Consider the following 12,917-nt stretch of genomic DNA (forward strand, 5'->3'; position numbering starts at 1 on the left):
TCAAGACATCTGAAATGAAAACTGCCCTTAAATCAAAATCATTCTAAAGCATAAACACAGACTGATGCATAACTGATTGATGCTACTTACAGTAAGCAACTCTAAAAGACACCCTTTCTCCCTGGTTTCTCGGAAAAAACCACACCAAAACCCCCAAGTATCTCTAGAGTCCAGAGCATGTGGTTGGGCTGTAGGCATTCTGTAACGTATTACACTTCATAATACAAAACAAAAACTATCCTATCACTATACTGTTTAAATGTGAATTTACTGCCTATCTACTTTTTGAAGCCAATCACATGCTAATAAAGCTGGGCTATGTAAGTTAATTTGTCCACTTCATTCACGTTATAAACAAGTTAAAACTGCATACATGTTCTGATCTAGGTTTATGAAAGACAAGGACTTTATCCATTCATTCTTACAATGAAGGAATAGGGAATACTAAAAGGTATTCTTAGAGGCAGACAAGGAAGACAGTGAAGTGCAGAACTTACCTTCCACTGCAAAGAATGGAACCACTGGTCCCGCAGGTAACTGTTTGCAGCCTGTAACAACCAAAAGTTACAGAATCATTAAGTTTCTACCAGCATTTCAGATCACCCAGCCAAAACTAAGCAAATCACGCATGTGTGCCCTAAAACTAATGAGGCTACACTCACCATACTCTTCTGAACTTTCTGAACCTAGTTAACTTTACACCCAGCCTCATCAGAATGAAGGAAAATCTTCGCTCAAAGCTACATCACATTATAACCAGTTTATTTTCACAAAAAGCAGTGACATGAAGATCTTGCTGCAAATCATAGAATCACAGAACAGTTAGGGTTGGAAAGGACCTTAAGATCATCTAGTTCCAACCCCCCTGCCATGGCCAGGGACACCTCACACTAAAACATGTCACACATCATGTTTTCAAGGTCCCTCTAGATGGCATTCCTTCCCTCCAACACATCAAGTGAATCACAGAGCTTGGTGTCATCAGTGAACTTGCTGAAGGTGCACTCAATCCCAATGTCCATGTCACCAACAAAGATGTTGAACAAGACTGGTCCCAACACTGATCCCTCAGGGACACCACTTGTTACTGGTCTCCAGTTGGACATTGAGCCGTTGACCACAACTCTTTGCATGAGGCCATCCAGAGAGTTCTTTATCCACTGAGTGGTCCATCTATCAAATTGATGTCCCTTCAATTTAGAGACAAGGATGTCATGTGGGACAGTGTCTAAAGCTTTGCATAAGTCCAGGTAGATGACATCAACTGCTCTACCCCTGTCCATCAGTTCCATAGCCCCATGTCTTAGGTTCAGCAGTAGCAGTCATTTTTTCTCCTTCTTAGTAGCTGGTGCAGTGCCATGTTTTTGACTTTCAACCTGGGAACAGCTCTGATCACACAGATGTTTTTAGTTACTGCTCAAATGTTTACTCTGACCAATGACTTTCTGAGGGGAAGCCGGGAGGAAGCAGAGACAGGACACCTGACCCGAACTAGCCAATGAGGCATTCCATACCACAGCATGTCATGCCCAGGATGTAACTGAGAGCAACCCGGAAGGGCTAGTTCACTGCTCAGTTGGGCTGGTGTCGTGGTCCACACACAGCTCGTTCACTCACTCCCCCCCTCGCTACCCCAACTCCCGGAGAGTTAAGTTAGGAAGGAGAACCCAAAGAATGTAGCCCCCATGGGTTGAGATAAGCACAGTTTAATAGCTAAGGCATAACAGTATCAGTCGGCGGGTGGTATTGTATTATCTTCCCTTGTTATTTCCCTTGTCATTATTATTATTGGTGGTGGTAGTAGTTTGTGTTATACCTTAGTTACTGGACTGTTCTTATCTCAACCCATGGGAGTGACATTCTTTTGATTCTCTTCCCTGTCCCTCTGGGAGCGGGGGGTTGGGGAAGGAGGGGAGTAAGCAAGCAAGACTGCATGGCTGACAGAGTTTAAACCACGACACCCCATCATAGAAGGCCACCAAATTGGTCAGGCAGGACTTCCCCTTAGTGAAGCCATGCTGGCTGTCAGCAAGCACCTTTTTTTTTTTTTTCATGTGCCTTAGCATGCCTTCCAGGAGAATCTACTCCAAGATTTTGCCAGGCACAGAGGTGAGACTGACTTGCTTGTAGTTCCCTGAGTCAAATGCAAAACACTGAACCAAAACCTTACAAAACATTAACCTCCTATAAAACAGTGTACAAGACAAAGACTGAAAAGTCCTCCCTGGTTTTAGTCAGGCTTTGATCAGATCTTTAGGTAGGACATTTGCCTTTGCTATTAATCACCAGGAGCAGAGTAGGAAGTTGGGTTGAAATTTTACATGGGGGGAAGGCATCCATATTCTAGTTTCTCTTCTTGTACTGCTCCTCAGCTGACCCCAAAGCAATTCAAACAGCATCTTAGCTCTTTCAGTGCTATTAAAACAGAGTGAAAAGTGTAATACACACAGACGTGCAACTACATGCACAGACTGCTTGCAGCAATGGCATAAATGTTGCAATAATCACTCCAGGCGATTGCCTGTTTTTGTCCATATTGAGCACAGCTGCCAGAAACGCTCAGTGTGAAGGCAGGTTCATAGCCAATGAAGGAATAGTTCAATGCTTCCAAAGGTCAAAAGACTCAGTATCAAAAAATATAAAAGCATCTACAGTGACATAAATATGCATGCCTTAGCAAGGTGACATAAGTTTGAAATTTTTGAGTGGGTAGAGATGCCCTTTGGCTTTTCCAATGCTATCTCATCGCCGCCAATGAGCAATTTCTACTTAGAATTCAAAATGCTTTACACAACCAGTGAAAATTACAGCGTAGCATACAAATCTATGTTAAAAACCGAGCAAAAATAAAAAGTGAGGTACCTCACCAGCTAAATGCCACATACTTCTAGCAAATTAAAGCATCATTCATGAAATTTCATTCCTCAACACATTTTCAGATAATTATTCAAAATCCACATCACGGAATGAATTTTATTTCCTGACACTGGTTCAGTTCACTGATATTGGCAAGAATACTGGAAGCACAAATGATGAATGGTTACCAAAACCATGCTTATTCTCAAGGTCAGATACTGATGCCTCAGTGACATAAATTTGGACTGGTTTCTCTGAATTAAATGGAATAATGCTCATTTAGATATGTATTACATATTATTTGTTTATGAAATAATGAGAATCTATTGCTCTTCCAGTAGACCTCTAGGCAGTAAAGCATAATAAATCTATGATAAATAATCTTGGCTGACTACAGAGTTTATCAAAACCAAACTTCTGTCGTGGTTTAAACCAAGTCCGCAAAGCTCGTTACTCACTCCCCCCCCAGAGCTCCCCCGACTACCGGAGAATTAGGAAGGAGAATCTAAAGAATGTAGCCCCCACGGATTGAGATAAGCACAGTTTAATAGCTAAGGCACAACACAAATCACTACTGCTACTACTACTACAAATAATAATGATAAAGCCAATAACAAGTGAAGAGAATACAACACCTCAGCAGCCACCGACCCATAACTCACCCCACCCTGCCCGACTGAGCACTGACCGATACCTACTCCATCCCCCCAGAGCTCCAGCCCTTCCAGGTTTCTCCCGGTTACATCCTGGGTATGACGTGCTATGGTATGGAATACCTCTTTGGCTAGCCTGGGTCAGGTGTCCTGTCTCTCCTTCCTCCCGGCCTCCCCTCCTCCCTGCAGAGCATGAGCTCAGAAAAAGGCCTTGAACAAACCAATCATTATACAGTAACTCAAAACATGCTTGCTATCAGCAACCGTTCTCAGCCCGAAAGTCAAAACACAGCACTGTACCAGCTATCAAGAAGGAGAAAAAATGACTGCTACTGCTCAAACCAGGACAACATCCCATTTCATGAAGAACGCAGACATATCAGAATATGAATTTTCTACATATTGAAACAAAAAGAATAGCTTTTTTTTTTTTTTAAGATGAGTTGATCCTGGAATTGTGTTCTGAAAGATTTTATAGTCTAATTTTTAGGGTGTAAATGTTCAGTCAGGGAGGAAAAGCCACCTGAGATCAGCTCCAGTACCAAGTTTGCTCATAGGATTAATTTAATCAGCTTCAAACAGACTGCTCAGGGGAGCAAAATTGTGCAAAAGATTAAATGTCTGCATATGCAGAGCTTTGGTCAACATGAATAAGTTTACATCTTTGCTCAAAAAGGGGAAGTATTTTTCTCTGCACCCAAACTACTTCATTTCTTAGTCAATAAGTTTGAATACACTTTTTTATTAAAAAGCAGCAAACATTTTAAAAGCAGATTTTTTTTTTATCACAGAAGTAGGAAACTGAACACTCATTTCATTCCAGCATTACAGCCCCTGCAGTGATTTCTACCCAGGCAAGGAGGAGACAAAATAGGAACCTGTGTGCTGCTGAGAAACAGAACAGAAATTCTGCAGGAAACCAACCATTCCAGAAATGATGGTGAAGACCTCTAGCTAATATACTCATATCTCCACTGATATCAATTCTTCTACAGCAGCAAACATCAGCAGAAAATTTGTCATTTCTACCATACCACACATGCCATGCTACCAAATTCGTTTAACAGTAAGCACTATGACATCCCCTTTTACTGGCATGTGTGTTACTCAGAATACAAAAAGAGGCTTGACTGTGCAGCAAAAAGTTCCCACTTTTCCTTACAACAACATTCTTCACACATACCCTTTCTAAGGGATTTGGCCATCTGAAAAGATGTGGCAATAAATGGGAATTGATGATCTAGATTTTTTTAACTCTTCCTGGTTTCATTCTATGTTTATCTATCTGTCTCCCTCACTTGCTTTCTGTTCAGTGTGATAGGATTTTGATATGCTTTCCTCCAGCTAATATTCGTTACTGTGACCCATAAAATATTGCTGGCTTCTATGCACCAATTTATTATCAACCAAAGGATCAGCAGAGCAGAACAGCTCAGGGCTGCAGGAAGTCAAACCCGCATAGAACACACACTGCTGCTTAATGCAGACTGTAAAAAAAATTTACACTGCTGATGCAAACTCCAGTGTTGCACCTCCATGACATGGGCAGGCCTGTAAGTGAAATCTGCTATTATCCTCCTAAAAATATTTCCCATCTCTGCTGCTGTTGTGGTTTAAGCCTAGATGGCAAATCAGAACCACACAGCAGCTCACTCACTTCTCCCCTTCTTCCTCCCCCCGCTCCAGGAGGGATAGGAAGGAGAATCAAAAGAATGTAACTCCCACTGGTTGAGATAAGAACAGTTTAACAACTAAGGTATAACACAAAACCACTACTGCTACCACCAATAATAATAATGTTAAGAGGGAACAAGGGAAGAGAGTACAACCACTCATCGCCTTCCAACTGATACCCAGCCTGACTCTAGCAGCAATCTAGCCCTTCCAGGCAACTCCCCCCCCCACCGCTTATATACTGGGCATGACATGCTGTGGTATGGAATACCTCTTTGGCTAGTTTGAGACAGGTGTCCTGTCTCTTCTTCCTCCTGGCTTCCACTCCTCCCTGGGAGAGCATGTGACTCAGAAAACCCTTGGTCAGAGTAAACATTACTTAGCAACAACTGAAAACATTGGTGTTCTCAGTGTTGTTCCCATGCTGAAAGTCAAACACACGGCACTGCACCAGCTACCAAGAAGGAGAAAAATGACTGCTACTGCCGAACCCAGGACACTATAAAAGGAAGGGAAAAGAAAACAATAAAAACAGTGATGCACAATACAATTGCTCAACACTCGCTGACCAATACCCAGCTGGACCCAAACAGTGACCTAGGCCTTCTGGGTGACTCCCCCCAGTTTATATACTGTATGTGCTGTGGTATGGAATGCCTAGTTTGGGTCAGATGTCCTGTATCTGCTTCCTCCCAACTTCTTGTGCCCCTCCTCACTGGCAGAGAATGAGAGACTGAGAAGTCCATGATCAGAGAAAACATTACTTAGCAACAACTAAAACACTGGCGTGTTATCAGCACTGTTCTCAGAAAAAAGCCGAAACACAGCATATATTAAAGAATTTCAGCTGAACTCAACTACATGATAAATACAGTTTTTTCATCTTGATGTCTTAAGTATACTAAACATAAGTTTTAGTACTGGTGTGGATTTTTGAATACACATTACAACTGTATAAGGGAAATCTATTTTTATACTCCCTTAATCTGACCACATTTGATGAATTGAGACACTACCAAGGACCAAGTCATACTCAAAACATTTTTATAGTTTGTATTTTCAGTTATGCTGAAATTCTCATAGAGTTCTAATGTAATCTGATCCAGTTGACTCAGCCAATCAGCACTAAACATAACAGAAGCCCAGCTCACTCCACTTCCTTCTTGAGTCCTATGAGGTTACATAAGGACACAGATCTTTTCCAAGAAAATACGAAATCAGCCATGCTAAGATGTTACTTTCTCAGAACTGTAATTCTCTGTGTGTTCAGTTTGTTGGGTTTTATTTAAATAAACAAATGTCAGAGTGGAGACAGTGTTCTCACAGGAGGATGGATATTTGGTACATGAACTCTGAACAACTCTGAACGATACAGCAAGGCCATGAGAGGACCAAGGAAGCTTAAGCAAGCAAGATAAGAAGAAGCTGGAATTCACTGAGTTATGAGAAATGTGGACTGTTGACAAGCTTTCGAGGTCTAGTTCTCACACCTGTGCTTAACCAATTATATGTTAGTCACTAAGGGTCTTCAAGACAAGTATCCAATCATGATATGCCAAATTGCTGTAGGTGTGTGTAAGCAATAGTATATAAGGAGTTAATGCTTTGCAATAAATGGCTTTTTGTCCGATCATATTGATCTCTGACTGAGTCCATTCCGCATCAGAGCTGTGTATGGACAAACCCATCAGTCAGTCTGAAATTAAAGCAAAGGAGAGCTGGACATAATATTATTACCACTTAGTCATATTGGGTTCCCAACTCATAGTCAGCTTTGCTGTTCCACATCTCTAAAAAAGTAGAACAGTATGGAAACCACAGACCAGCTTGGCACCTAGCCTTGGTATACTGAATGACACTTACTTGGGCTAATTTTCTCATGATATGCAGGTAGAGCCATTTCAGAAGAGCTATAACTAAATCATCTCTAGATACAGAAGGTGTCACACAGTTTGTGGTCCTACAGGGTCTCCAGCAAACAATTAATGACCAAGAAATGATGAACTGTTGGACTGTGCACCATAGATCCTTGCAACGTGTACCATGATTTTCTTGGACAAATGATCCAGCAGACATGGTGTTGTGGTTTAAGCCCAGCTGGTAACTCAGAACCACGCAGATGCTTGCTCACTCTCCCCCCGCTTCCTACCCCTGCTCCCAGAGGGATGGGGAGGAGAATCAAAAGGATGTAACTCCCACAAGTTGACATAAGAACAGTCCAGTAACTAAGGTATAACACAAAAACACTACTGCTACCATCAATAAAAATGATAAGGAAAACAACAAGGGAATACAACAGCTAACCACCTGCCAACCAACAGCATAGAGCCTCTGTACTAGTCACAGTGTGGTGCTTTTGTCACTTCCTCACAGTCAGGCTGATTTCAGCCTCCAGTACAGTCAGCTCTTAGGATTCTGCTGTCACCCCTTGACAGCTTTCATGGCATCAGGGTGTGCTATGCACTGGTATCTACTAAAGGCTTATACTATTGTGGGACTGATGTGGCAGGCCATGTGATCCACACAGTCCAGTAAATCCGATTGTACCTTACCTCCACCTGGCTAGTGGCAGGGCCCCTCTAATAGTGATCACAACATTGGTCACTTATGTCTTCTAGACAGAGATCAGTCTTCTTTGTCACAGGAGCTGGAGCAAAATCAGCTCTTCCACTCCATCTGGGAACCTGTTCACCAGAGACTGAAGCCGCAGCTTTCATGGGATAATCATCCTTGACCTTTGTTCTCTTCTTCAATTCACTTACCCATTCCTCCAGAGATGAGGTAGTTTTTCCATCCCACTTCCTCATGTCTTCTCTGTGATACCGCAGCTAAAACCATGGGGTGGCCTGTGGCATGTACCTCCTATATGTTCTCTCTCTCTGGAGCAGTAGGGTGCCTTTTGTTAATAGCTGAGATATGTGTTGGTACACGTGGGGAGCTGGACAGATCAGATAGATTGTCTCTCAACTGTTTGAACTCCTGGACAGTTTTTCCACAGCTGAAATGATGGAAGGGGTGAGATTGTCTTCGAACGCTCGGAGTTGATGAATCAGTTCATCCACTGTTTGTGGTACTACGTCATTCCAGGTCACTGTTCCCAATGAATGGTGTATTCTGTGTAAATTTCTGCCACATAGGTCTTGTAAATTCAGCTTAATCTGGATCTATGGGTGCATTCCCAGCATCCAGCTTGTGATAGATCAGCTGTACAATGGCTGATTACCTCAGATATTGGATGCCTTTCTCTAGAGAAGTGACCTTGGCTGAAGAAAATGTACAGAAACATTTCCTTCACATCTGTCAAGAGTTTCATCCAAAGGCTGAGGGACCATTTCTCTTAGGCATTTGCTTTGTCAATTCCCTCTTCCCTAGCAAGTGATCCCCACTTCTTAACTTCCCTACCTTCTAATTTGTGACCATCTAATTTGTGGCCGCATTGTCCCAGCATTGGAGCAACCAGGTGACCATGTGCTCCCCTGGTTGACAGGTAACATCTTTTCGCATATACCACAGCTCAGTTGAGGTCCGGGGTCTAGAAGTCACTACTTCTTCTTCCTCTTCCTCTGACTCACATAATAATAACACCGGATTACATGATCTACCATGTAGTAAGTGCTTTATTTCTTCATTTTTCTTCACTGCTCTTTGTACCGCTTGTTTGCTTTTCCCCTTACGTACAGGGGCAACTGATATTAGCATGAACGGGTCCTCTGCTTTAGCTGCAGTGATTACCACTGTGGTTGGAGTGGCTACAGTATCTGTTGTTGCAGTTGGTGTAGCCATTGTGCTTTGGGTTTGAGTAGCGCCAGCAGCTGTGCTGCCTGTTGCTGTTGGGGTTTGGGTAGCTACTGTACTTACTGCTGGGGCTGGTGTAGCAGCTGTGCTTGGAATTGGATTAGCTGCATTGTCTCCTGTACTCATAGTCTGAATAGCTGCTGCACTTGTCACTAGGGCTGGTGTAGCTTCTGTGCTTGGAACTGGAGTAGCTGCGTTGTCTGTTGCTTTGCCATCAGATCCAGAAACATTTTATTGCATTTAAAGGTGCTGGATACTGTTGAACAGGTCTTTGTAAGCATAGGCCAAGCAATAGCACATTGCCATGATTTGGCCCTCTCTGGTATGACCAGGATGACAATACACCTCAATTAACTGTTTTACTAATTTTTCTGGATTTTGCACTTGTTCAGTGGTGAAGTTCCAAAGTACTGGAGGGGCCAACTGGCATAGATACTTGTCCATACTATCTCACACACCCTGCCACTCATGACTGTCCAGCCTCTGGGAAAATTTCCTGGTCCTCCTATATCATTGTCTATCCCCAGACAAGACTCAACTTTCGAGATCAGACGAAATGGTTGTGGGTAAAACACACTCTGTATGTGTGCCAACATGGTGATCCACATGACAATCAGCAGGCAGGTCTCAAGGGTATCCAAAGGCCATTCAAAACCTTCAGAAATCTCAAATGATGTGGAAATAGTATGATGGGGGAGCTGGGAACCTAAGGGAATGTCTCCTTCATAGGCTGACCAAATGAGGAGGGGAAAAGGCCTGCTAAACACTTCCATTATACACTTCCCAAAGGACAGAGGTGATGACCACACTGGGAACGCAAGCCAGATCACTTTCATAATCAATAAGTCTATGGTATTAAAAGTCATTACCATAAAGTACAGCAAAACAAGAACCTTAGCCCAAGCCCTGTAGCCGATATACACTAAGACAACAAATACTGTCTGTAAGTAAGATATGACATGCTGAAACACTGACATCAAGTGCAACAACATTGAGAGCAAATAAATAAGCATTGCGATGAGTGACTATTAATCCAAAACAATGAATGCTTATCACAAATACAATTAGACACACTCTGGTCAGATATGTCGTCATCTCAAACCTTCGTGACCCATGTTGGGCACTACAAAGAACTGCCATGGTTTAAGCCCAGCCGGTAACTCAGAACCATGCAGACGCTCGCTCACTCCACCACTTCTTCCTCCCCCTGCTCACAGAGGGATGGGGAGGAGAATCTAAAGAATGTAACTCCCATGGGTTGACATAAGAACAGTCCAGGAACTAAGGTATAACACAAAACCACTACTGCTGCCACGATAATAATAATGATAAGGGAAATAAGAAGGGGAGAGGATACAACCACTTACCACCTGCCAACCAATACCCAGCCCAACTGAGCAGTGATCTAGCCCTTCCAGGTTACTGCCCCCAGTTCTATATCCTGGGCATGTGGTATGGAATACCTCTTTGGCTACTTTGGGTCAGGTGTCCTGTCTCTGCTTCCTCCCAGCTTCCCCTCCTCCCTGGCAGAGCATGAGACTCAGAAAGTCCTGGGTAAACATTCTAATGAGCAACTAAAAACATCGGTGTTATCAGCATTGTTCCCAGGCTGAAAGTCAAAAACAGAGCACTGCACCAGCTACTAACAAGAAGAAAAATAACTGCTACTGTTGATCCCAGGACAGCATCTACCCCTTATTCAATACCATTCACATCATGCTCAGATCCCACATTTTCAATATATCATCACTCTTATCTCATATATATTGAAAGAAGGGGAACACAAAATGGAACATATAAACCTTTAGAATTAGTTTTAAGCAATGTTAAGTTTGATGGCTTTGTAACAGTAGCAATGGAAAATTACTGAGGTGCATGGTACATTGTCCTGGTTTGAGCAGTAGCAGTCATTTTTCTCCTTCTTGATAGCTGGTGCAGTGCTGTGTTTTGACTTTCGGGCTGGGAACGGTTGCTGATAGCAAGTACGTTTTGAGTTACTGTATAATGTTTGGTATGTTCAAGGCCTTTTCTGAGCCTCATGCTCTGCCAGGGAAGGAGGGAAAGCCGGGAGGAAGGAGAGGCAGGACACCTGACCCAGGCTAGCCAAAGAGGTATTCCATACCATAGCACGTCATACCCAGGATGTAACCGGGAGAAACCCGGAAGGGCTGGAGCTCTGGGGGGATGGAGGAGGTATTGGTCAGTGCTCAGTCGAGCAGGGTTGGGTGAGTTATGGGTCGGTGGCTGCTGAGGTGTTGTATTCTCTTCACTTGTTATTGCCTTTATCATTATTATTTGTAGTAGTAGTAGCAGTAGTGATTTGTGTTATGCCTTAGTTATTAAACTGCTCTTATCTCAACCCATGGGGGATACATTCTTTGGATTCTCCTTCCTAACTCTCCGGGAGTTGGGGGAGCAAGGGGGAGAGTGAGTGAACAAGCTGTGCAGACTTGCTTTAAACCAGGACATACATAGAAAAAAAATAGAGTACAGCTAGAGAACATGCTGGCACAAGATAAATCGTTATAGTTGATGTAGTCTTAAGAAAAACAGTCTAGAAAAACAGGACACAGGGATAAGGAGTATCTGGGAATAGCAAGTGTCCAGGATAGGCTATGGGTAAACTAACTGATAAGTAGGAGGATAGGAGGGTTATTATGTCTCTGATGCTAACGAACCAATTAAACTGGTATAAGCATCTACTGTGCGTGTTTCAAAGGCTGCCAGAAGTGATGAAGATTGTTGGAAGAAGTAAACGACCCTCAGAGACCACCACCACAATTCTGTACGCATGCGGGGAGCTTTCTGGAAAGTGATATAATCCATACATAGCCTCATGAATATGTATGTATGGCCAGGGACTATATAAGGATGGCTTGTGTAGCAATAGGGAGACACACGTTAGGAGGAGCTATCCCCCGTGTCTCCCGGCACCGCAATAAAGAATACCTGCTTGTCAGCTTGAAAACTTTGTTGGCAAGTTTGTTCCTGGAGTTTTCTCTGAATCAATTTGGGGACCCAGATGGGACCCTCTCTGCTCGGCTGCAGGACCCGCTGAGGACAAGGCTCCCTAGGGCCCTCGGGAATTTTTCCTGGAAAGACCCCTCAACTCATTCGGATCACTGCGGGAGCAGACAAGGACCATCTTCATAAAAGGTATTCTTTTCTATAGTCTGTAAGGTGCAGGGGGCATCTTGCATAAAGACTGCATTGGTAATTGGGTTGGTTTGGTAAGCGTACGCAAAGTTTGGAAGCCTTCCGTAAATCGAGATAAGAAATCTCATAGGTAAAGGCGTATACCCAGCTGCTAGTATCCTTTCGGTATACCCCCACAAGAAGCAGGGGGCTTCTTGTGGTTTGGGTCCTACAAGACACAGGGGTGTCTTGTGGAAATGGTTTTGGATCTTGTTGTGGCTTGTTACATTAAGGATTTTGGTCTTGTGTTTTTGGTATTGGTGACAGGATGTTATAACTGTGTTATTAATTGTGTTTTGTTTGATAGAATTTTAGTCTCTATAACTGTGTGGAGTGTATCTGTGGGATCCCTAGTGTGTGTGAGTGAGAGACTGATAATGGAAAATCAGCAGAGTGAAGAGGTCATGCAAAAGAGTCCTTTAGGGTGCATTTTGGCACACTGGAAAGAACTGGGAGGGTCTCCTGGGGGCTCGGTAAACAAGAAAATGTTGATAAAATATTGTAACAGATGGTGGCCTTTGTATACTTTGGAAGATCAGGAAAAATGGCCTAAAAATGGAACCTGAACTATAACACATTGTTACAGTTAATGTTGTTTTGAGGCTGCAAGGAAAATGGCATGAAGTAATGTATGCCGATACGTTTTTCACTTTAAGAAACAACGTGGGATGACAGACGCAATGCAAAATTAATATGGCTCTGCCAGATCCCTTAGTTTTGGCTTTGGAAAAGGACAGGGAAAAA

The 12,917-nt window shown here is 43.0% G+C and overlaps 1 protein-coding gene across 1 annotated transcript in view; it reads right to left on the reverse strand.

Annotated features, from left to right (window-relative positions):
* The window catches only part of LOC117438313 (C-Maf-inducing protein-like), a 203,529-nt gene that overhangs the window by 97,602 nt on the left and 93,010 nt on the right, over positions 1-12,917 (reverse strand). Inside the window, exon 3 of the mRNA XM_034073862.1 lies at positions 498-548. Within this exon, the coding sequence (XP_033929753.1) occupies positions 498-548 (51 nt within the window). The remainder of the gene's footprint in view (positions 1-497; positions 549-12,917) is intronic.

The sequence above is a fragment of the Melopsittacus undulatus genome (assembly GCF_012275295.1).
Source record: "Melopsittacus undulatus isolate bMelUnd1 chromosome W unlocalized genomic scaffold, bMelUnd1.mat.Z SUPER_W_unloc_9, whole genome shotgun sequence".
Classification (NCBI taxonomy): domain Eukaryota; kingdom Metazoa; phylum Chordata; class Aves; order Psittaciformes; family Psittaculidae; genus Melopsittacus; species Melopsittacus undulatus.